The following is a 26,653-nucleotide window of genomic DNA, read 5'->3' on the forward strand; positions in this document are numbered from 1 at the left end:
ATAATAAACCAGACGTCTACTACTACTACTACTACTACTACTAATTTGTGCATATTCAATGTAGTGACAATGCTAGCTGCCTCTAAAAACACCAACATAGTGACAAAACTCTGTAGAGCAGTTTGTCAGTTTAATGCTACTGTAGAAACATGCCAGCGCAAAACAGTGAATGGTGACTTAAGGGGACCCTTGGTGTAGGGTGAATTCAGGTTGATTGGGACACTTTTTCCATTTCATCTCAATGGCAAAAAGTGTCCCAATCACCCTTAATTCACCATATGTCGATAGAAATGGCTCATTCTAAGGTAATAAAAACCTAACGGTTCATTATGTAAGGTCTTTATACACCACTGAAAAACGTTATGTATATTATTTTGCATTTGTCAATAGATCCTCCTAAATATTACACACTGGACCTTTAAGACATCTTAATTTAGGCAAATTAATGGCACATTTCCATACTGACAACACCATATATGTATGATTATAGTAAACCATACTGTACCCTTAAAAATATTTACTGGAGTAAAAATGTGTGACAACTAGCTGCATGCTCTACTATGACTTAGGGATGTAGTATAATATAAACAGAGGGGGGAAAGGTTAAATAATATATTTCCATGTGTAATTCAGCCACAAGAGGGCAACCTTTACAATGGTTAGTACTTGTTCATTCTGATGAAAGCTGACAGACTGTGTAAACTGCTGTTCAAAGCATGAGCACATGTTGTTGAGAACATGCTGTATGACTTATGCAAGCTTAAAGGGTAAGTCAAGCCCAAAATGAACATTTTGTCATCATTTACTCACCCTCCTCATGTTGTGAACTGAATGAACATCAAATATGTTTTTTTTTTTTTTATTATATTATACTAATATAACATAATATTTAACCAATACATTATATGACACTATATTTGTCTAAATAAACAAAAAATATAACACTAAAAACCAAAATCAATCATTTTAGTTGTTACAAGTGATTTTTTTTGTCATCATTTACACACCTTCCTCATCTTTTCCAAAACTGAACGACTTTTTGTCCATACAATGGGAGTCAGTGGACTCCAGTGTTGTTTAATTGCCAAGGTTTTTGTGTCCTACAGAAGAAAGATCTACAAGTTTACAATGACAAGATGAGTAAAAGATGACAGAAATTAAATCTTTGGGTGAACTGCTCATTCAAAAGACAAAACAGACTGCACATATATCTTCTTTGTTTGATCCCTCAGCTATTCTTTACTTTATGTTGTTTACTTTGTTGTTTTTTCCATGATAGTACATTTTGCAGGGAGATGTTTCTGCTGATATTCTTCGGCGTGAAGATTAGCATGCTAGCATATAGGCGCGGAGATGTTCCAGAAGGGTTTTAAAAAGTTATTTAGTGTTAAGATATGCTTTAATGGATTGCTGGGGATTGGTTCCTTACAGAGCAGGAAATGGACGGAGGTTTTCAGCACTATTAATTTGACCACGCAGTGTTTTGCCAAAGCCTCGAGGCTGGAACACATTTTTTGGGGGTGAACGCAAAGCTTTCTGTTCTGTGCGTCTGTGTGTTTGCACATTCTGGCTCCCTTTGTCATGGCCTGCTTTGAACCATGGATATAAAACTGTTGAGGCACACACACACACAGCCTTGCCATATAGGGTCTCTATTTGTTTTCTCAAAGTGGATAGGGTAGATATGAATGAGAGATATTTACCGTTCTGCAGTGTGTATATATATATATGTGTGTGTGTACAGTATAGTGGTCTCATATTCCAGCCCCTTGCTGCTCAGTTCATCCCTCTCCGGTGGATGAATGGAGCGAGCGAATAAGAAATAAAGAAACCTGACCCCAACCACACACTTATCCAACAATGGCCTCTCATTCAAGCACACAGACCCCTACTAACACACTCTGGTCCAAGGCCAAAACCAGATGTGCACTTACCTTTCTAAAATCATTTATGGCATTAATATCAATGCCGCTGTTACTTCCTCATCGTCATTATAGTATCTCAAATGATAGTCACAATGACAAGACCCTCATTACAACATGATATTGGAAGATGTTGCTTTTTGAGTTAATAATTGCCAAAGATTAATTAGGGGGGAATTTGACTATGTGATTAATGGGGTGATTATTTCCTTCAAAATTTCTGGTGCAGTGGAGGATATTAATCTCAGTTGTTGATAGATACTGAATGTACAGGTTTTATCCAAGAAATATATTACTGGACCTTAGAGAGACAGACACATACAAAAAAAACATTATTGGAGCAATATATGAAAATTATTTGGCAATTAAGGGATAGTTCACCCAAAAATGAAAATTATCCCATGATTTACTCACCCTCAAGCCATCCTAGGTATATATGACTTTCTTCTTTCAGACAAACACAATCATAGATATATTTAAAAATATAGCTGCAAGCAGCAATTATGGGGCCAAGCACAAAAACGGCACAATAAGCCAGCCAACATGGCTGTGAGCATCAGACCAACAGCAGCAGTGAGCAATTAAAGACCTATTAAGATCATTCTAGGGAAACGAGCTGAAAAATTATCAAAAACGAGGATTTTCTGGTTCATTACTTTTGACCAATAGGTGGCGCTGTGTCCAAATTGTTGTGGTATGGTCAGAGTGAGTGACAATGACACTTGCAAAGTTTGGTGTCAATATGTCAAAGCATTGCAGAGATACAGCTTAAAGAGAGAGTTTTGCATCATGCCTCAAAATCGTTTCTCCAGCATATGAAAACGGTTTGATACATAAAATTGAAATCCATAACTTTTTGTCGGCATAGTCTGAAGATGATACGGTTCGATTTTGGTGAAAATCAGAGCAACGGTCTAGGAGGAGTTTGAAAAAGTATGTTTTTAAAGAAAAACAATATGGCGGACAGGAAGTTCAGCCGACTATGTCAAATTTGATATCTATGTTCTCAGCATGACCCAAGAAATCTACTGAGACCAGTTTCATTACAATCGGTTAATATAGTCAAAAGTTATTAGCATTTTTGTAAATTTTGCACCAAAACTTTTTGAGTATTGTAAGGACATGGTGCCAAAGAGACATACCGAGTTTCGTAACGATACGCTAATGCTTTTGTAAATTACAGCAATTTTATAGCCATATTTATGATTTTTGGACAAAGCCATCAGAAGTTATAAGCCAAAATAGCCATTTTTCATATCTCCCCACCAGTAGGTGGCGCTGCTCCGAAACACTGCATGATGCCTCAGGTCATGCTTGTGATGACATGTACCAAGTTTGGTCTGAATACAATAAAGCGTTGCGGAGATACAGCCTTACGTCTATTTTCGCAAGCGCAACATTAAATTTGTTCGCGTGTTTTTCGAAAACGGTTTGACGAATCGACTTGAATTCCATAACTTTTTGTCATAATGGTCTGAAGATGATCTGGTTCAGTTTTCATGAAAATCAGAGTAACGGCCTGCATTCGAATCAGCTTGACCCAAGGAATCAGAGGAAAAAAAAGAATTTTTGTTTCTAGCCCTTATGGTTTAAAAGTTATTAGCTTAAACATAAGTGCAAATTTGGACAGCTGGTGGCGCTAGAGGGATTGAGCTAGAGACTCCAAATTTTTCTATGGACAAAGGTCAGACTGTCCTCTAACTGTGTGCCAAATTTCACAACTTTCCCGCAAGCGTTTCTATGGGCTGAAGACTTCAAGAGCGGAAGAAGAAGAATAATAATAATCGAAAATAAAAATAAAAAGAACGCCAACAGATACAATAGGTGCCTCCGCACCTTCGGTGTTTGGCCCCTAAATATCCTTGCACCTACAGGATTTATTATTGTTTGTGAATATATCCATCATAAAAGTAATCCATATGGCTCCTGGTGGTTTATAAAGTCCTTCTGAGGTGAAGCGATGGGTTTTTGTATGAAAAATATACATATCTAAAACTTTATTAACTATAATAATTAGCTTCCAGTAGACAGCCTTACGCATCGATTTGCGGTGGAAGAGTAACCCCTGACCCGCCGCATGACGTAATGATGAATGCGGAAGTGCAGAGGATAGAGCAAAACAAAACACCGGTCACGAATTAGAAGTCTAAAACAATCATTTTTAAAAAGAAATTTTGGAGGATTTCGATATAAGAGAAGATTACTTGCACAATATGTGTACAATCGTCCACCGGAAGCTGGTTATATATCTGCCATTATATCTGGAAGAGCCAGGATATTTTTAAATATATCTCTGATTGTGTTTCTTCTGAAAGAAGAAACTCATATACAGCTAGGATGACTTGAGGGTGAGTAAATCATGGGATAATTAAATTTTTTGGGTGAACTATGCCTTTAAATTCGAAAAGATGTTGGCTAATAAAGTATGTAATACATATTACTACACTGTAGAAATGTTTTGTCAGGTATCTTAAAATATGTGCTACATGACTTTTTGTTTGAACTTGTTTTTTATATTTATATATTAATATAAATATAACACTACAGACTTTTAAAATATCACAAACTATATATATATATATATATATATATATATATATATATATATATATATATAAAATATACATAGAATATTTTAAATATTTTTTTAAATATTATTCAAACTTGTATATTCTTAAATTATTCAAACTTGTGCACTTTTTTCCCTTATATCTTAAATCCCACTTGTGCACTTATACATTAAAACTCAATAACATTATTTTTGGGAGCTGTGTTTTTCAGTTTGCGTTCTTCTGCGTGTGTGAGTGTGTGTAGGTGGGGGGTCATTACGGTGTAGTGTGTCCTCTGACTACGCTAGACTCACAGCATCAACCTGAGACCAGATACAGTTAATTATCTACCAGGCACACACACACACACACACACACACACAAAGACAAGGGTGCATGAACTAACCAGACTGACAGAAGAACCTTCCGTTGGACCGAAAAGAGACAGTCTAGATGAAAAACACAGATAAAGAGAGGTAGATCTGAGGCTAGAGACAAGTAAAAGACAGGTACCTGGTCCCACAAGGACATGTGATTGTGGATCAGCGTCAGGACTAAAGAAAAAACACGAGAGGAGCGAAGAGTGGATATTCTCCTTCTTGACAGGACAGACCAACACCAACAGCTAAAGAAGAACCAATGAGACCAGCCTCCATCACACATGCCCTTCCTCCCTTGCCAACCTGTCTTCCACCATCCTCTACCTGTCCGCTCAGTGTCATCCTGTGGATCTGCTAGCAGACGGACATTACTGGCATCATGCCGGCTGCGTTGAAGTCATCTCTGGATGGGAGCATGACAGATTCAGGGGAGCTGGAACAGGCGGCACCTCCCTGTCTTGGAAAAGTGCCCCGCGACCTGCTCCAAAACTTTCCTCACACTAAGCGTGTGGGCAGCTACCTGGTGGGCAAAATGATCAACAAGGGCTCGTTCGCCAAAGTCATGCTGGGCATGCACATCAGTACAGGAGAGAAGGTAACAGGCACACACCCAGTCTTTTACACGCAGACGCCTGTCAATCAAAGGCACAGTGTCACACACTAAGGGTGTCAGTCATCAGTGCGCTGAAGGGTTGTCATCCATTTTTCATGCTGTCTCGCTGTCTCGGCTTTCATAGCGACTCCGTCTTGCCTAATCTCTGACACGCACCGCCGTAATAATCCATCCACACAAACACACTCACACTGCTAGAAACGTTTCTTAGTACAAAAGGCACTTTATGTTTAGTGGGATGACCATGAATTGTGTGTGTTGGCTAGTAGTCAAATCAAGTTATCTTTAGTTTTTAACAATACAGGTTGTTTCAAAGCAGCTTTACAGTGATAACAGGAAAATTATGCAACAAAGTTTGTTTCGGCTGTACGGCAGCTCTAGAAGAAAATAGTGTCATTGTTCAGCTTGAGTTAGTTCATTAATCAGTTATTAATTTAGTGCATTTTATCTATTAGTAGTAGTGTTTCAGTATTTATGCTGATGGATTTTTATACATGCTAAACTAGTGTGTAGTTTGGTAACATTTTACAGTATTAACTAACATTCACTAACAATGAGCAATACATCTGTTACAGTATTTATAAATCTTCGTTAACATAAGTTATTCATTGTTAGTTCATGTTAACTCAGGTCCATTAAATAATATGAACAGATACAACTTTTAGTAAATGTTGAAACATTACATTAATAAATGCTTCAGAAGAATTTTTCTCTATTAGTTCATGTTAATTCTAGTTAACTAATGTTAAGAATTGCAGATGTTACCTGTATTTTGTTTGCAGACTTATAATAGATGGTAATTAAATGTAGTTGTACTTTAGATCATCATTGTTTTAGTGATGGGCTGCAGAATTTTTAATCTTTTGCTGGAAAACATTTCACATGCACCTACATCAGCATTGTTCACTTGACTTGAGTGAAAAATCTCACATGAATTTTGTCATGCCACTTATTTCATGTGAATGAATTTGCATTTGCATGTAATGTGTTGAGTACATGACATATAAATTACATTATTTATTTATAACTAAATAAATTGCAAGAATATCAATAATTAGTACATTTTTAGAAATTTGAAAACTTCTGGATTCATCATGACTCAGACAAACAGAGAGAGAGAGAGTTTTAGCTCAATCTATCCTCCTCCCCTCACTGTGGTGGCCTGAGCTTTCATGGGTCAGTAACTGTGGCCTGTGTGTGTGAATGTTACCAGCTCTTATACACATCACTGAGCCCTTCCTGACCACTCTGTTTACCTGAACAGGTTGCTTTGGTGATGCGTAAGCACGCATCACCCCCAGCACAATCCTAGAATTTTAGAATGTAAATTATTATCATGGAGTTCCTATAGAGAGGGACTTTGAGCTATAGTGTGCAGTGCTATGGCTCTGCCATTAAAGGGATAGTTTACCCAAAAATTAAAATTACCCCATAATTTACTCACCCTCAAGCTATCCTAGGTGTATATGACTTTCTCATTTCAGCCAAACACAATCAGAGTTATATTAAAAATATCCATAGCGTAGAACATCATGGCATTGTGTACATTGTCACGGAAGTTAATGTTCTTTATACATCGATCATAAAACATACTTTTATGTACGTACTATGCTATGTCCTATGTTATAGTATGTCACGTCATAAAGTAAATTATGAAAGTTAGGAGTAAATTATGGGGTAATTATCCATTTAAGGATGGCAAGCACACCTAAATCAGTTTTATATACAATAGAATACTTCTTTGCACAATATTTTCTTATAGAATATAAAAATCAAGTGAGATCTCCAGGAATTTAAGGAGAAACAGCTGCGAAGTTAAATGAAAGATTTCTTATTAAAGGGTTAGTTCACCCAAAAATCACCCACCCTCATGTCGTTCCACATCCGTAAGACCTTCATTCAACTTCGGAACACAAATTAAGATATTTTTTTATAAAATCCGATGGCTTAGTAAGGCCTGCATTGCCAGCAATAACACTCGCTTTTTCAATGCCCATAAAGCTACTAAAAACATATTTAAAACTGTAAATGTGACTACAGTGGTTCAACCTTAATATTATAAAGCAACAAGAATACTTTTTGTGTGTCAAAAATAACAAAATAGCAACTTTATTCTACAATATCTAGTGATGGGCGATTTCAAAACACTCCTTCATGAAGCTTAGAAGCTTTACGAATCATTTGTTTTGAATCAGTGGTTTGGAGCACCAAAATGACATGATTTCAGTAAACGAGGCTTCGTTTTGAAATTTCAATAGTTCACGTGACTTTGGCAGTTTGATACGCGCTCTGAACCACTGATTCAAGATTCGTAAAGCTTCGAAGCTTCATGAAGCAGTGTTTTGAAATCGCCCATAACTAGATATTGTTCTGTGATTGTATAAGTCACTATTTTGTTATTTTTGGTGCACAAAAAGTAATCTCGTAGTTTTATAATATTAAGATTGAACCACTGTAGTCACATGAACTGTTTTAAATATGTTTTTAGTAGCTTTCTGGGCATTGAAAAAGGGAGTGTTATTGCTGGCGACGCAGGCTTCACTGAGCCATCTAATTTTATCAAAAATATCGAAGGTCTCACGGGTGTGGAACGACATGAGTAATTATTTGGATGAACTAACTCTTTAAATACTTCTAAGACTAAATTGTCCTCTTACATCTTTATTTCTTACAATAAGTTTTACGAGAAATACCTGAGAAAATGAAGCATAACTGCTCTCTGTTTCTGTCAGGTGGCGATCAAGGTGATAGATAAGAAGAAGGCTCGTCAGGATTCATACGTTTTAAAAAACATGAAGCGTGAACCTCGGATTCACCAGCTGATCCGTCACCCCAACATTGTCTTGCTGCTGGAGACGTTGGAGACAGAGAACTGCTATTACATGGCCATGGAGCTGTGTGGAGGAGGAGACCTTATGGACCGAATCTGTGAACGCAAACGGCTGGAGGAGAGAGAGGTCCGCAGGTACACCCGCCAGATACTGTCTGCCGTGGAACACCTGCACCGACACGGGATAGTTCACAGGTACGCATAGGACATGTTAAAGGGTTAGTTCACCAAAAAATGAAAATTCTGTCATTTCTTACTTACCCTCATGCCGTTTCACATCCGTAAGACCTTCGCTAATCTTCGGAATGCAAATTAAGACGTTTTAGTTGAAATCCGATGGCTCCGTGAGGCCTCCATAAGGAGCAATGACACTTCCTCTCTCAAGATCCATAAAGGTAACTTACTAAAAACTTATTTAAATCGGTTCATGTGAGTACAGTGGTTCAATATTAATATTATAAAGCGACGAGAATATTTTTGGAGCGCCAAAAAAAAACAAAAAAAAAAAAACGACTTAGCCTATTTAGTGATCGCCGATTTCAAAACACTGCTTCAGGAAGATTCGGAGCACAAATTAATCAGTGTATCGAATCTGCTGTTCGGAGCGCCAAAGTCACGTGATTTCAGCCGTTGGCAGTTTGACACGCGATCAGAATCATGATTCGATACACTGATTCATTTGTGCTCCGAATCTTCCTGAAGCAGTGTTTTGAAATCGGCCAAGGCAGGGTAAGTAATAAATGACATTATTTTCATTTTTGGGTGAACTAACCCTTTAATTGACGTAATTACACCCACGAAAATGAAGTGTAGAGATCATATGGAGCGTAAGGGATGTAGGGATAGTGGTGTGGAATGAGAAAAGGAAAGGAAAACGCTGAGAGCTTTGCTCTTTAGCAGACTCTAGCTATAAGAGCCTTAAAATAATGTGTCGTAGATGAGAGAAGTGTGTGTGTAAAAAAGGATGAAATCAAAGAGCAAGTGTATGTGTGTCGGTGTACTTGGCTATATTCTGATGATACATTGTCAATAAAAATTTTTTAAATGGTTTTACAATAAATAAATAAAAGATATTAAATATTATTAGTAAAATAAATTGTTATAAATATAAAATTCTAAAAAAGAAAAAGAAATTTGTTAATAGTGTTCATTTTAGGCGTATATTTTATGTTAAATAATTAATATCCTCAATACGAAATGTATAAAAATCTAAAATTATACATTTTTTTATGTACAGTATTATTATACACTTATAAAGTAAATTACAATTAATTATATGTAAATATATATATATATATATATATATATATTTAAATAAAATATGACCAATATAAAAGAGCGAGTGTATGTGTGTGGGTTTACTTAGCTATACTTTGGGGATAAATTTAGGATTTAATTAATTAAATTAAAGATTATTAATACAATTAATTATTTTTAATAATAAAAAAAAATCTCAGTTCAAAATGTAATTAATTTGTTAATATTTTTAATTTTAGGATTTGATATAATTTTTTATAAGATTAGTATTTCAATATAAAATGTATAAAAATATCTAAAATGATAAAATAAAATAAAAATTAAATACATTTAATACATTTTAAAAACACATTTTGTTGTTTAGGAGTAGGGTTAGAGTAAAAATGAACCTAAAATAATAAAAACAACAGAAGTCTAAAGTATGTCCTCATTTAAACAAGTAAATGTGTATATGTGTGTGCGTACAGTTCTTTGGTCTGCCAGTGAAGCCTAATTGAGGCAAGAGTGGGAATGTCATTAGCTTCTCATGACATCATCAGCCAGATCCACTATGGTTAACACATCATTCACTGACTTCCTTACTAATGGAGTCCCAGGATGAAGCAATGCTGAGGTCTGTGTCACACACAATCCACTCAGTAAAGAGCCATTTTTAGAGTATGTCAAGCATCAAAGGACGTACATCAACCTACACACCATACACACACACACACACACACACATGCACTTGACTACTATGGGGTTAGTCAACATATACAGTCCCTATAGTAACGAAAGGAGCGTGTGGGTTCATGTCCATTTCAGTTCAAAAGTTCACCCACTTCAAATGACATTTATCAACCCAAATCAAACTATTTTATCAACTGGCTCCACAAACACTGTCTTTATGTATTTAAGCCTGTCTCTGCTGAACTATCACACACTAATTATACCCCCAAAAACTCAGTCAAACTGCTGGACGGTGGTCCAGTTTTCCCCAATACACGCCGTTTCTGTCAGAGAACTTTAATCCTGGCAGATTTTCAGAGTAGTTTTTCAACTCTATAAAGCCTTTTCTTTTTTGGACATTTTAGGGACAGTGTCTGTGTGTGTGTTGTGTGTGTGTGTGTGTGTGTTAAGGAACGATAGGCCGCCCATTGAGCTTTGAGATGTCAGCCATGTCAGTAAAAATGGAGGGAAATGAAAATAGCTTTGAGGGCTGTGATATTTTTATAGGCTTTTCATATAATTTCATATTATATGTGAGGAGTGTGCGGTCGTCAAAGTGAGTGTGAGTGTTTATTATGAAGTGGAAAGAAAGGGAGAAAGAGGGAGTAAGATAAAAGGAAAAAGAGAGGGGAGAGTGTAAAAGTAAAACTTGGCAGAATGACTGAACATCCAGGACCACCAAGCTGTGATATCACCAACAATAACTCTCGTAGGTCTGTTTTTTAGTACAAATCCCCTTTTAATTCACATTTTTCATTACATTTTGTGTGCTGCTAGAGGTCCTTGGCTGGTCATGTATTCCTGCACATGGAGAAAGTTGATCTGAGTTCCCTATCATTTGGACCCACATGCGTGTTTGTATATAGTGGGGTCCCAAAGTCTGAGACCACTCGTAAAAATGCATCTGTTTAGCTTTCCCCCCCCTAATGTATTACATTATATTATCATAATTAAAAGCCTGACTGAAAGTTGATCCAAAGAGCATCTTGTGTGCATGGAAACCAGTGTTGTTATTGTTAACTAAAACTAGTAAAAAGGACTACAACAAACGGCTGGTAGGGACTACACTGAGCTTCTACCTGGGTTGGTGACTTCACAAACCCCAAAATTTGCATAAACCCTGCCCACGGGAACACACAACAAAGTTTGGCTTCTTTAGAGAAGAGTTGTTTAGTAGAGTGTTGTTGCCATGCCGTCATTTTACGCCGGACTGCTTCACAAATGATTCTCCAGCTTTGTTTTTGTTGAGCAACCAAAGTGTGATCTGTTAAACCTCCGCCCTCTTCTCTAAAGGAGGCCGGGAGCAGCAGCTCATTTGCATTTAAAGGGACACACAAAAACGGCGTGTTTTTGCTCACACCCAAATAGGAGCAAATTTGACAAGCTATAATAAATGAGATTTGAGCTGAAACTTCACAGACAAATTCTAGGGACACCAGAGACTTATATTACATCTTGTAAAAGAGTCATTATAGGTCCCCGTTAAAATTGAAAAACTAAAAATGACAAAAGCTAATAACAAAATTACTGAAACCTAAAATTAATATAAAAACTGAAAATATAAAAATAAAAGCTAATTCAATACTATAATAGTACTGTATATAAATAATACTAAAATAACACTGATGAAAACAAGAATATTATTTTGCTTAAAGGAACACTCCACTTTTTTTGTAAATAGGCTCATTTTCCAACTCCCCTAGAGTTAAACAGTTGAGTTTTACCGTTTTCGAATCCATTCAGCCGATCTCCGGTTCTGGTGGTACCACTTTTAGCATAGCTTAGCATAGTTCATTGAATCTGATTAGACCGTTAGCATTGCGCTTAAAAATGACCAAAGAGTTTTGATATTTTTCCTATTTAAAACTTGACTCTTCTGTAGACTTGCAATGATATTACGCAGCGTCTCTCACATACGTCTCCATGGTTGCAGGGCACGTTCCCTGTGCAAGCAGGGGCTCACGGGCGCTGCATAATATCATTGCACTGCTGCAGCCATGGAACGGCAGCAAAGTTCCTTGATTATTACGCCTGAATGAGAGTATAGTTCCTAGCCATATCAGCCTAGAAAAATCACAACTTTTTATTTTCCGTCGGTCTTAGTACACGATTTAACTACAGAAGAGTCAAGTTTTAAATAGGAAAAATATCAAAACTCTTTGGTCATTTTTAAGCGTGATGCTAACGGTCTAATCAGATTCAATGAACTATGCTAAGTTATGCTAAAAGTGGTACCGCCAGAACCGGAGATCGGCTGAATGGATTCGAAAACGGTAAAACTCAACTGTTTAACTCTAGGGGAGTTGGAAAACTAGCCTATTTTCAAAAAAAGTGGAGTGTTCCTTTAATTTTCTTGTGAGCGGTGACTAAGAAATACTGCCAAATATTACCTATTTATTTTTTCTTGCAACATTGGTAAGTATTCACAAGCCTAAAACAGTTTATTTCCAGATTTAAATTTGAAAAGAAAAGAGAAAAACAGATTTTAAGTGTGATATCAGAATTTTGGACCCCGCTATGTAGAAGTTATTTTTAACTAACCTCCTTGTCTCTGAATACTGTATGTTTTAACTAGGGACTTGAAGATTGAAAACTTCCTACTGGATGAGCACAACAACATTAAGATAGTTGGTGAGTATGTCTTGCCTTTTGACCCTTTTTACATAGTGTATAAATGTACATAATTTAATCTGAGGAAAGTTTTTGTCAAAGCTTTCTTACTGTAATACATTAATACCTCTAAGAATGACTCATAACCAACTACTATGGTTGCAGTAGTACACTCAAATGCAAGCACTTAGGAGAGACATATCATTTAAAATCATTTAGCAAAACGTATCAGTTACCAATGAGGAATATAAGTAGTAGCATCAACCCATGAAATCACTGTAATGAGACTGAATGGGTCAGTGCTATGCTTCTCTGTCGCCTTCATGTATTTCATTTTAGGCTTTTGAAATCTGTATGATTTATTCTTTAATGCCTAAGTACTAAAGCATCTAAGAAAGCAAAAGCAAATAGAGAATTAGTTTATTATACAGTCTGCAATTGAGAGTATCTGTATCAGAAACAGTGGACAGTTGTATGTGATTGTTCATGCAAGTACACTAACATACAAGTGTGTTTGTACGTAGACTTTGGTCTGAGTAACACTCTGAAGGCAGATTCTCTCTTTCTGGAGCTGCTGAACACTCAGTGTGGCAGCCCTGCTTATGCTGCTCCTGAACTGCTGGCCCACAGGAAGTACGGCCCTAAAGTGGATGTGTGGTCTGTGTGAGTACACAAACTATATGTGTATGTCTTCTAGAAATGGCAGTCGCATATGTATGTAGATAATGCCAACTGATTGTGGGTTTGTAAATGAAGATGGGTGTCTTTTTAATGCAGCTGTGTGTGTTTCTCTGCTTATGCATAGGGGTGTGAGCATGTTTGCCATGTTGACTGGCACTTTACCGTTTACGGTGGAACCCTTCAACATCAAGCAACTTCACCAGAAAATGGTGAACGCAGAAATCAATGCGATACCGTCGGACATCAGCAAAGGTAAAATGTATGGCAGTTAAAATAGCAGTATTTTCTTTGCACTAAGTGTAAATAGCTTTTAGATGCTATTTATACTTGTGGCGGTGTATTGTATATTACAAAACAGTATGCAACAATAACAACATATTCAGTGTATTTGATTATATTTATTGAAATCATAAATAGATGCTGCCTTGTCTCCATCCCTAAAGCCCTCCCCTACACCTACTTCTAACCCAACACTTTATTCTCACTATTAAATAATCTTTAGGCAATTTATTTCCATTTTCTTAATATTTACTTAAAATAAACTCCGAACTGATATGCAATGGGAAAAGGAAGAAGAATGAGTTTGGAAAAAGGCGGATTTGGACTTGGGTCGTTTGCTTCAAAAGCTAGCGCACCATCCACCTCTCCACGCCACTGCTCCTGTTACCAGTGACATTTCTTTTGTAATTTTGTCTGGCTTCAAAAATGTATACACACACACAAACGTTTTTCTATTATGGTGGGAACTTTCAATTGACTCTTTTTTCTTGACATTTACTATCCTCTGCTATCCTCTAACCTGAAACTCCATACAATGAAGGTGATTTCACTAGGTGAAAGGTGATTTTACTATCCATGTGGGGAAATTGATCCCCATCATATACACAACCATTCAAATGTTTGGGGTCGGTAAGATTTTTTTAAAAAGACACTGATATTTTTATTCAGAAAGGATGCATTAAATTGATCGAAAGTCACAGTAAAGACAATTATAATGTTACAAAAGATTTCTATTTCAAATAAATGCTGTTCTTTAGAACTTTTTATTCACCAAAGAATACTGGAAAGATGCATTACAGTTTTCAACATAAGAAATGTTTCTTGAGCAGCAAATCAGCGTAAATTACGAGAAAAAAAAATTGTTAAATTTCGAGAAAAAAGTCGTTAAATTATGAGAACAAATTCGTAATTTAACAACTTTTTTCTCATAATTTAATGAGTTTATTCTCAACATTTTATCTTAAATTTTTTCTCGAAATTTAACAACATTTTGCTCATAATTTAACGAATTTGTTCTCGTAATTTAATGACTTTTCTCGTAATTTAATGAGTTTATTCTCAACATTTTATCTCAACTTTTTTCTTGAAATTTAACAAGTTTTTTCTCATAATTTAACGAGTTTATTCTCAACATTTTTTTTAGACTTTTTTCTCATAATTTAACGAGTTTATTCTCAACATTTTATTTCTACTTTTTTCTTGAAATTTAACAAGTTTTTTCTCATAATTTAACGAGTTTATTCTCAACATTTTATTTCTACTTTTTTCTCTAAATTTAACGAGTTTTTTCTCGTAATTTAACGAGTTTATTCTCAACATTTTATCTCAACTTTTTTCTTGAAATTTAACAAGTTTTTTTCTCATAATTTAACGAGTTTATTCTCAACATTTTATTTTGACTTTTTTCTCGAAATTTAACGAGTTTTTTCTCGTAATTTAACCAGTTTATTCTCAACATTTTATCTAGACTTTTTTCTCATAATTTAATGAGTTTTTTCTCTAAATTTAACAACTTTAATCTTGAGATGGTTTTATTTTTTTATTATTGCTTGGCCCTAATCCTCTTCCATACAGGATGAATTGCGTTTTAAAATATATTAAATCTGAGGAAAAAAAGTAATATACATTGTAATAATATTCACCCCAGATTTGTGAACGGTACTGTATATGCACACATTTAAAATTCATCCCTAAGGAGTTCTTCATCAGCACAAGATACACAGAGAGAGAATGAGAAAAGAGAACGAGAGAAGAGATAAAAGGTGTTGAGTGCAGTAGTCCTCCTCCTCAATCAGATCAAGAGATCATCTGATCCGGCACATTAATATTAATCTTCATGAATATTAATAACAGAGTATATTCACCAATCACAAAAATAGATACACTACAAACACGATGACGCAAAATGTCTGCTAGTGGAACAGAACCCGGCTGGGTTCCCCGATTCCATTGCAGGTTACATTACATCATTGTAAGGTAGTTTGTACATTACGTATGGTGAATTGCCTCCTGTTTCTCTGAACTAGCTAATACATTGTTTATTAAAAAGAAGAATATCAGACTAATGGAAGTTAATGGAACAGATGCAGGGGCATTTATCTACAATATGTACTAATTAGTCATTTAGCAGTGTGATGTTGGACAACATCTGCTGAATCAACTCAAAAACTCAAGTGTGCAGGATATCATTTAGCATAATAATTAATACTATAAAGTAAACACACTGAAAAAACACCTAAATTAAATAGTTCAAAAATGTTATTTAACATCACTGAATTTATACCAACAACTGTTTAAGTGTTAAATCAGTTAGAAATACAGTCAAAACAAAAATTATTCAGACATTTTTGATATTTTTATATATTTTTACTAGTGGGTTCAGGACACTATAGCTCATTTATGTAAGTGAGAATAGCAAAATAAAGTAAACCGTGACATATTATACCCAAAAATTCTTCATACAGTGGACTACCAGTAAAACTGATAACAATTTGGAGCCAAAAATTATTCAGACACTTTGACATGACCATGTTTTGCTTAAGTGTTATCTGACATAATTAAGATTATTTTTTCAGACACAGTTTAACTCTGAAATCTTGTCATATTTTATTACCTTTTTTTAAAAAAAACTATAGTGAATAAACTGTATTAATGAATGAAATGTTCAAGGTGTCTGAATACATTTTGGTTTGACTCTAGCTCTTTAATCTAACTATTGAGAGCTTTTTACAGTGTAAAACAGCCATGATGAAGTGTGGTGGAAATGAAGTATAATAGAAGCTTACAGTATGTCATTTTGTGTGTTTTGTTGGCATCCTGAGGCTGCTGTAATGGCACTCTAAATGAATGAGTAAATGTGATCGTCACTGTCTAGTGACACAAACACTACCTTCACACACGCACACACAAGGCCAGCGCAGTGCCAAACTGGCACTCTGATCTGAGGAGTCCCCCCAGATTGAGAAGGTGGCACAGGGGAGCAAAGTGCTTCTTGAATCTGATCTGCCCTTCTGTAAAAGAAACCTTCAGAAGTTCAGTCTGGGTCGGACACACAAACACACACACATTCACTCACTGCTCTGACAAATCAGTGTTGAGATCTTCTGTGTAAGGTTAAAACAGAGTTTTAAAACTCCTTTAGCAGTGTCAAGATGTCAGTGTTCTCTCTCTTTTTTGTCTTTCTAGCGGCTGTACAGTTTGTTTTGTCTCTGCTGGAGCCAGAACCAGCAAAAAGGCCAACAGTAAAAGCAGCAATGGAGGATAAATGGTTAAATGAGGGTTATGCCAAGAGACCCCTCCATACTGTAACTCATAAAAACAGGTACCTGCAAAATGAAATCTAATGCTAAAGTTACCTAAACAAACAGAGATGCAGAAAAAAACACAGATATCTTAAAATATCCATTCAACATTTCCTTATGTGTATATACATGTTGCTTCTTTAGGCTGCGTCCTGAGGATCTAAACTCAGCTGTGCTAAACTACATGACTGAATCTCTAGGCTACGGTCTTTCTGATATCATCCACACTGTCATCAGTAACAAGCCGTCTGCCATCTTAGCTTGCTACCATCTACTGCTGAAAAAACTCAACAGGCATCAGAAAGTTGTGAAGACCATGAAGGTAAAAATGATATATGAAGACAAAACATTTCAAAGTTTGGGGTCAGTAAGATTTTTTATTTTTTTTAAGTGTTAGTTCACCCAAAAATAACATTTCTGTCTTTAATTACTCACCCTCATGTTGTTCCAAACCCGTAAGACTTTGGTTCATCTTTGGAACACAAATTAAGATATTTTTGATGAAATCCAAGAGTTTTTTTTTTATCCCCAATAGAAAGCAACGTAATTACCGTCATTCAAGGTTCTGAAAGGTACTAAAGATATCATTAAAATAGTCCATGTGACTACAGTGGTTCAACCTTAAAGGTGCCCTAGAACGTCTTTTTAAAAGATGTAATATAAGTCTTAGGCGTCCCCTGAAAGTGTCTGTGAAGTTTCAGCTCAAAATATCTCATAGATTTTTTTAAATTAATTTTTTTGAATTTCCTATTTTGGGGCATCATTAAATATGCGCCGATTTAGGCTGCGCGGCCCCTTTTAATCTCGTGCTCCCCTCCCCCGGAGCTCACGCTGTCCTTAACCAGCATAAATAAAGTTCACACAGCTAATATAACCCTCAAACTGGATCTTTACAAAGTGTTCGTCATGCAGCATGTCTAATCGCGTAAGTATGGTATTTATTTGGATGTTTACATTTGATTCTGAATGAGTTTGATAGTGCTCCGTGGCTAAAGCTAACATTACACACTGTTGGAGAGATTTATAAAGAATGAAGTTGTGTTTATGAACTATACAGACTGCAAGTGTTTAAAAAATGAAAATAACGACAGTCTTGTCTCCATAAATATAGTAATAAACGATGGTAACTTTAACCACATTTAACAGTACATTAGCAACATGCAAACAAAACATTTAGAAAGACAATTCACAAATATCACTAAAAATATCATGATATCATGGATCATGTCAGTTATTATTGCTCCATCTGCCATTTTTCACTATTGTTCTTGCTTGCTTACTGTGCACAGATCCAGACGTTAATACTGGCTGCCCTCGTCTAATGCCTTGAACATGGGCTAGCATATGCAAATATTGGGGGCGTACATATTAATGATCCCGACTGTTATGTAACAGTCGGTGTCATGTTGAGGTTCGCCTGAGACTCACTGTATGTCATTTCCATGTACTGAACTCTTGTAATTCATCTATGCCAACATAAATCCAATTTTTAATTCTAGGGCACCTTTAATGTTATGAAGTGACAAGAATACTTTTTGTGTCAAAAACAAATCAAAAATAACTTTTTTTAACAATTTCTTATCTATCCTGTCAGACTCGTACGTAGTTGATGCAGTGAATGCAGTTCAGTGCTTCCGGGTTTACATCCAAACAACGGTTCAGTATTGGCCGAGCTGTTCACGTGAGCACAAAGATGCATGCGTGTGATGCTGATGCTGGAGCCAGCCAATACTGAGCCGCTGTTCGGACATAAACACGGAAGTGCTGAACTGCGTTCACTGCGTCAAATGCGTACACATCTATAGCTAGACGCTTAACAACCAACAGCCAACTGCATGCTTTGGACAGTCACTGAAACACAGTGTGTTGTTCAAACATATGTTCAAGCATTTGTGGGAAAAAATGTTAAATACCAACAGAAAATGTGACAATTGTAGTGACATCAGTTTAAGAATACCCAGGATTAATTGTGAACGCCAGGTAAAACATGTGAAACACAAGATAACCCAGAATTCCATTTGCCCAGGGTTTAGAATGACCCAGGATTAACTATTTCATTTGTGAAAAGCCTTTTTGAATAATAGAACATTTAAAAGAACAGCATTTATCACGCAAATCTCAAAATTAACATCCATTTTTCATACTGTACATTGTAATATTATGATTATTATGATATGATAAAATGATTGATTTTAGTTTTTACTTTATTTACACAATATAATAATGAAATTTAATATCAACCATTTATCAGTTATTGACCATAACATTAGAATAATTATCAGCATTTCTTGTGTCCTCCATCTTGGAGGACAAAACTCATCACAATACATGATACTATGATACTTTCTAGGTGGGCAGATTATTAGGTTTTGGATCACAGCTAACATGTCAGTTATTGTCCTCAGAGAGAAGAGAACAGCGAATGGAATCTTCTGAATAAGGGCCTGTCGAGAGGGAGAAGCAATGCAAGTGCAAAAAGTCAGCAGCAGGTGATTTGTCCAGTTATACTTCTATATTCAAGAATTGCAAGAATTGTGTCTGAAACACTCATGAACACACAAAACTTGTAACACACTCTTTCCTTCATTAGTCTCCTCAGAGTGACACAGCCAATGAGAGGAGCTCAAGACAGGCCAGTAAGAGCCAGAGGAGCCAATCACAGGACAGAGATGCCCAGAGTGGCATGAAAAGGCCTGCGGAAACTATTAGACCAAAGCAGCCAAGCCTAGTGGATAGAGCAGATTCCCAAACCTCAGTCCCTTTGGATACAACTAATGAGATTGCCATACTTGTGGAGACACATGATGGACTGATTCCTAAGGGTAATGCACATGTTTATAGGAACAATCATCTTTCTTTTCCTTAATAGAGTGCTGCAGTGATGATACATTTTTGTAGACCAACCTGGAAGTTAGCATCACCCTGGTTCCCTTGACAAATAACCAATAGGCTTTTGTATTATTGGCAAAAATAAGCTCTGTGACCAGCAAAAGTTCACCATTGTTACACATTTTCTTCATTAAGCTTTCAAAAACTCATTCAATCTTTATTTAAAATCAAAAAGTAAAAAAATGTTGGCAAGAATGTGACTATAAACACAATCGAGGCTGTGGAAGTGAACTAGTGAGTAGATGAGTTTACCAGTTCGGTGTGATGACGTTAAATGGCCCACACAACACCTATGTCCCAATTAGCCACTTGTTAGCAACCGCCTGTATAAAAGATCATGAGTGATTACTGATTTATTTTATGTCGTAGAATAAAACATGAAAATATCTTGAGCTTGTGATAGCCACAGACCTTATTTCAGGCATTTAACCAAAAACCGATTAAAAAAACCCATTGAGTTTGGGACAATGGAACCAAAAGGTAAAAAATGCTCACTCATTTTTGGGTTTTTGGACTCTTTCCTGCAGAAATACTATTACAACCCCAATTCCGGAAATGTTGGGATGTTTTTTAAATTTGAATAAAATGAAAACTAAAAGACTTTCAAATAACATGAGCCTATATTTTATTCACAACAGAACATAGATAACATAACAAATGTTTAAACAGAGAAATTTCACACTTTTATCCACTAAATGAGCTCATTTCAAATTTGATGCCTGCTACAGGTCTCAAAAAAGTTAAATTAAGTTCATTGATATCAGGTCTATAACATGATTGGCTATAAAAGGGATGTCTTAGAGAGGCAGAGTCTCTCAGAAGTAAAGATGAGCTGTGAAAGAGTGCATAAAAAGATTGTGGATTACTTTAAAAGCAATGTTCCTCAACGTCAAATTGCAAAGCCTTTGCAAATTTCATCATCTACAGTGCATAACATCATCAAAAGATTCAGAGAAACTGGAGAAATCTCTGTGCATAAGGGACAAGGCCAAAGACCTTTATTGGATGCCCGTGGTCTTCAGGCCCTCAGACGACACTGCATCACTCATCGCCATTATTGTGTCAATGACATTACTAAATGGGCCCAGGAATACTTCCAGAAGCCACTGTCGGTAAACACAATCCGCCGTGCCATCTGCAGATGCCAACTAAAGCTCTATCACGCAAAAAGGAAGCCATATGTGAAACATGGTCCAGAAGCGCCGTCATGTCCTGTGAGACAAGGCTCATTTAAAATGGGCTGTTTCAAAGTGGAAAAGTGCTCTATGGTCAGACGAGTCCAAATTTGACATTCTTGTTGAAAATCACGGACGCTAAAGTCCTCCGGGCTAAAGAGGAGGGAGACCTTCCAGCATGTAATCAGTGTTCAGTTCAAAAACCAGCATCTCTGATGGTATGGGGCGCATAAGTGCATACGGTATGGGAAGCTTGCATGTTTTAGAAGGCACTATGAATGCTGAAAGGTATATAAAGGTATATATTAGAGCAACATATGCTCCCCTCCAGATGACGTCTATTTCAGGTAAGGCCTTGTGTCTTTCAGCAGGACTAGGGATGCTCATTTCGGTTAAATTTCTCGACCGACAACCGACGCTCGTTATCCGATTATTAACCGTTAACTGATGAGATTATAATATTGTATAGCCTATATGATGATAATATGACATATATAGGTTATGACATTAAATAAAAAATACAATTGATGAGTGTCTGTGTCTTCCACGGGTTTATTTTAACATGCAAACAGCAGCATAGAACAGATAAACAACAGAACCTGGATTCACATTATCAAATTGTCACGCACCTGCAGCGTTTCTGACAACAGAAAAAAATAATTTAAATAAAAGGCATAAAATAAATAGGCCTACACTAAATATTTTTCACTTAAATGTTTAACAAATTAAGATGACAAAACAAAAACACAGTGAATCCATTGAAGCTTTGAACAACCGGTATTTTAGACATTTTTTCTGTCAAATAAAAATAGCAGGCCTACCTCAAGGATTGTTATTATGACCACGGACGGTGCACGTGTGCATACCGAACGCGTCTTTCTGCGCTCATGGGCAAAGGAGTTTCTTTGAAAGGCTCGCACACGAGACTGAGCGGAATGCGGGAAATGAAGTATACCATGGCCCTAAATTGTAATGGACTGGAGCTCACGGTTCACATCGAGAGAAATGGGAACGCGGGGGCACCGCGATGCGACCGCAAAAGGCACTTTCACTTTCGTGATCAAAGTGCATGCCACTGATAAGCTTTGTAAATGCAGCATTACAGTAGCATACACATACCAATTAAACGCGCAGGTCTCCTCGTGCGTCCTCTCCACTGTGTCGCCGGTCGAGGCAATAATTTTCGTTTCGCTTTTAGATATCTCTTTTATAGATGTCATCAATGCTTTTAACTCAAAACAGTCCATAAACTACAAATCCTTCAGTCAAGCCAGCTCGCGCGTCAATCTGAGAGATCAGCCTCTTACGTTAAAGTGTCAAATTTCTCGGTTTCTGAATGGACGGTTTTGCTTGATTGACAAACGCTAACGTTCGGCCATGATTTATATACCATCGACCTGTCCTAAAACTTTAGCACGCTTTGATCGATTGCTTGGAGATCGTGTGTTTCTCCGTTCGAGAACGCATTTCCTCTTTTTCACATCTGCGACAAAACAGTTGATCATTTATGAACGAAAGCTCACAGAAACGTGAAAATGGTCTCATTTGAAAGAAGATATCCCAAGCTAAAAGATGATATATTGTGACTGATTGAAGCAGCCCTTATCAAAAGTGCGGGGGTCGATTTCTGTCTTTTCAAAACTGCGGGGGTCCTGATCCCCCTGCCCCCAACGGCGCGCCTGACCCTTTCTATCGAAATGGTCAGTACTTCTTTTCGCTCGCTTCATTTTGCTTGTTGCTTAGCGAAATATGTCTGGCACATGTGAAACGCCCCGCGAGTTAACAAATAAGCATATATGTATATATAGGATATTTTTCTTTAACCATGCAGCAAAAAAACAAACAAAAAAAAACGTTTAACTGATAGTATTAATCGGTTAAAATTCTTACTTTCGGTTAACGGTTAAACGGTCAATGTGAGCATCCCTAAGCAGGACAATGAAAAACCACATACTGCAGCTATTACAACAGTATGGCTTCATTGTAGAAGAGTCTGGGTGCTGATTTGGCCTTCCTGCAGTCCAGAACTTTCACCTATAGAGAAAAATACGTCAAAGATGATCACAAACTCTTCAGCAGCTGGAAACCTATATCAGGCAAGAATGGGACCAAATTTCAACACCGAAACTCATAACCTTGATGCTACACCATGGTAAACATGCCCCCGTCCCAACTATTTTGAGACCTGTAGCAGGCATCGAATTTGAAATTAGCTCATTTTGTGCATGAAATTGTAAAATTGATCCATTTAAACATTTGTTATCTATGTTCTATTGTGAATAAAATATTGGCTCATGTGATTTGAAAGTCTTTTAGTTTTCATTTTATTCAAATTTAAAAACATCCCAACATTTCCGGAATTCGGGTTGTATAATTTGATTAATTTTGAAATTCATACAATGCATATTCAGCTGACAGAAATTGTATATGTGTGTATTTTAGTCTCAGCGTTTGGTGAAAAGGAGATGCTTCGTGTCTCACCCCCTAAGTGTTCCTGCAGAGAGGAGAGCGGCACCAAACTCTGTGACTCTGCCCCTTGTGATGCCACTGTAACCATAGACACTTCTAGAGACTCCCAGACAATGAAAACATCAATCAAACCACATGATCTGAGACCGGCTTACTCTGACAAATATCAAGTGCTGGACTGTGAATATCAGCATGATGACAAGTTAGAGAAGCTGCAGACGTTTTACTCAGAGAAAGGGGCTTCTCCCAGAACGGGACAGCGCTTTAAGGATCTGTTACTGGCCATTGAGGAGAAAACCTACAATGCTCGCCACCTCAGCGCCATGGAAACCATAACACAAACCTCCCCCTTACCGCGACTACGTCACACTGGAACACTGAAAGAATCTGCACCTAGAAAAGTCACTTGGGTAGGCCTTACGCGCCACACAACGGCTGGCACCGGCTCCTCGCCTTTCTTGGTAAATGGGTCCAAACCTCCACTGTTTCCATCTCAAAGACAACAAGCTCTTGTCATTAAAAACCTGAGACATGCAAAGGAGAAGAGGAACATGGGAACGGGAGGGGTAGGAGGGACAAGCCTCCCCAGTAATACAGCGAAAAGAAACTCAATTCAGTTGCGAACGGCTATACAGCGAAGAGTAACAGACCTCAACCTTCCAATGCTTCCGTCTGCTTTACAAAACAAATCTGACAAAAAGACAGAAATACTCCGAATGGATTTTGGGTGACATTTGAGGCCTTCCTAATAGGAGTATTCTGGGTTCAATACAAGTTAAGCTTGCTCGACAGCATTTGTGACAATGTTGATTACTACAAAATTGATCATGTTCATTCGTCCCTCGTTTTCTTTAAGGCAAGACAGGCAAACCATTGTTTTTTCATGCACTGGTCAGTTTTCATAACTTGTCTTATTTCAGACTAGTGGAAAGAAACATCTAAAATATACATTTACTGGACTTACACTTCTATCTATTTGCGTCTGTACAATACATGTCTTTAAAGGCTGATTTCTCAAAATGTTATCTGATGCACAAAGACAGAAATCTCCACATCAGTAGCACTTACATTCACCAAACTTTCCAAATTTTAATTCTGAAGGTTTTTACAGAGGAGTTTGTTCATATTCATATAACATTTTATTCCTAAAAACAGGGTGAAAATATATTTTTTTGATTTATGGAGTAATAAAAAAGAGATATCCAAAATCCCCTCTGTAAAAACTACGGAAGAGGATTAGGGCCAAGCAATAATAAAAAAAAAAGTCGAGATAAAATGTTGAAAATAAACTCATTAAATTATGAGAAAAAAGTTGTTAAATTACGAGAACAAATTCGTTAAATTATGAATTTTTTCTCGAAATTTAACAACTTTAATCTCGAGATGGTTTTATTTTTTTATTATTGCTTGGCCCTAATCCTCTTCCGTAAAAAACCTTTAACAAAATGAAATGAGAATGTTAAATCTGTCTTTATCCAATGTTAAGATTTCTGTTTTGGAAATGTATGCAAATCAGTGCATACGTAATTAGATAACATCTAATTTGCATATTTAAACTTGTAAAACAAAGCGATCGTTTTTAATGTACTGTGATAATTTCTATTAGTTTTTTGTTCTATTAATTTTTACCCTATTCATTCACTTTCATTGCAAGTGCCTCTCTCTATTTGTTGTGGTAACATTATGCCACAATTGCCGACATTATTATTGCTATATGCTTCAAAAAGCAGAATAAGATGTCATCTTATTATAATCAACATCTTTCCATTACCTCCCCTTTTGCCCTCCATCCTCTCTATCTCTACCCTAATACCTCGGTCCCAGGACAATTCGACTACTCTTAATTGTCTGGTTGGGATTTGACTGATGCCCATTGTAGGTTTTAAGCTCCTATCATGTTTCTCGCTTTATGAATGAATGCATCTCAATGACATCACTCAACTATGCCAGTCGGTGCCAAAGGATGAGGATCCGTAAGCCAGCTTAGGAGTAAAATGGCTAATATAATTGAAGTATTTTACTGGGCACTTAGAATTCAATGAAGTATAAAACTATTGTTCAGGAATGTGGAAATGTAATTTTGGTACATCTTTTTTTTTTTTACTTGTAACTTGTGTTACAAATAAATCGTCAGGATACACAATTCTGGACTGCTTGCGTAATTGTAAACATCTAATTAGGCTAATGTTTGAGTATTTGAGGTGTGCCTGTTTTGTAACGTGTATGTTAAATGAGCAACTGTGTTGTGGCTGCTCCCCAATGGCCAGAAGGGTTTTGAATAATGGACATGTAAAGGAATCTTTCCCTCTTTTCAACTGGTGAGGAGCTCATGAATTATGAACACTTTGTTTTGGTACATGATATGGTGCTGAGGGGGCTTGGCCTTTGTGTGTGCGTGTATAGATATGTGTGCTGGAGAGAGATTGATCTGAAGTGAGTGTGGCGTGTCTGCACCTCTCCTCAGACTTGTAACCACATCGTTCCCCAACTTGAGGACACTTAAACATCCTGAAATGATATATAATCCAACTTTTTTCAATTTTATTGCATTAGGTAACGACATATCAAATGGTGGCATCTGCAAACAAATGCTGTTCTTTTCTCAAATTACTTTTCTGGCCATTTTTGCAAAAAATACTTTTAACCCGCTTTGACGTCAAGGTTATTTTTAGTGTATGCACATACCATTTAAAAAGTTTCTTTTTTTGAAAGAAAGCTGCATTTATTTGAACAAAAATACAAAAACACGTTTTCTGTTTTAATTTATTTTAAATTAAGTGTAAGCTCATTTTCTTTAAAATAAATGTCAGTTGGTTGAATATTTAGCTATATAATGCAAAGACATTCATTTGAACTGTGCAGGCTTAGTTGTCTAACAGTATATGAACATGTCAAGCCATACATCAACTGGTGGTCTGACCTCAAAAACACCAAAGACCTAATGTCTGGACATTACCAGGGTGCTACCATTACCTCCAAGACAACTTTA

General features: G+C 36.6%; 1 protein-coding gene across 1 annotated transcript; it reads left to right on the top strand.

Annotated features, from left to right (window-relative positions):
- Positions 1-5,050: 5,050 nt before the first annotated feature.
- LOC137008786 (hormonally up-regulated neu tumor-associated kinase homolog) lies at positions 5,051-24,732 on the top strand. The gene is made up of 10 exons (XM_067370503.1): positions 5,051-5,446; positions 8,197-8,489; positions 12,835-12,890; positions 13,394-13,532; positions 13,675-13,802; positions 17,016-17,151; positions 17,276-17,453; positions 19,537-19,620; positions 19,722-19,953; positions 23,638-24,732. Exons 1-10 carry the CDS (start codon positions 5,231-5,233, stop codon positions 24,393-24,395), a joined length of 2,220 nt encoding a protein of 739 aa, XP_067226604.1. The 5' UTR covers positions 5,051-5,230; the 3' UTR covers positions 24,396-24,732.
- The last annotated feature ends 1,921 nt before the right edge of the window (positions 24,733-26,653 follow it).

The sequence above is a fragment of the Chanodichthys erythropterus genome, chromosome 20 (assembly GCF_024489055.1).
Source record: "Chanodichthys erythropterus isolate Z2021 chromosome 20, ASM2448905v1, whole genome shotgun sequence".
Lineage (NCBI taxonomy): Eukaryota > Metazoa > Chordata > Actinopteri > Cypriniformes > Xenocyprididae > Chanodichthys > Chanodichthys erythropterus.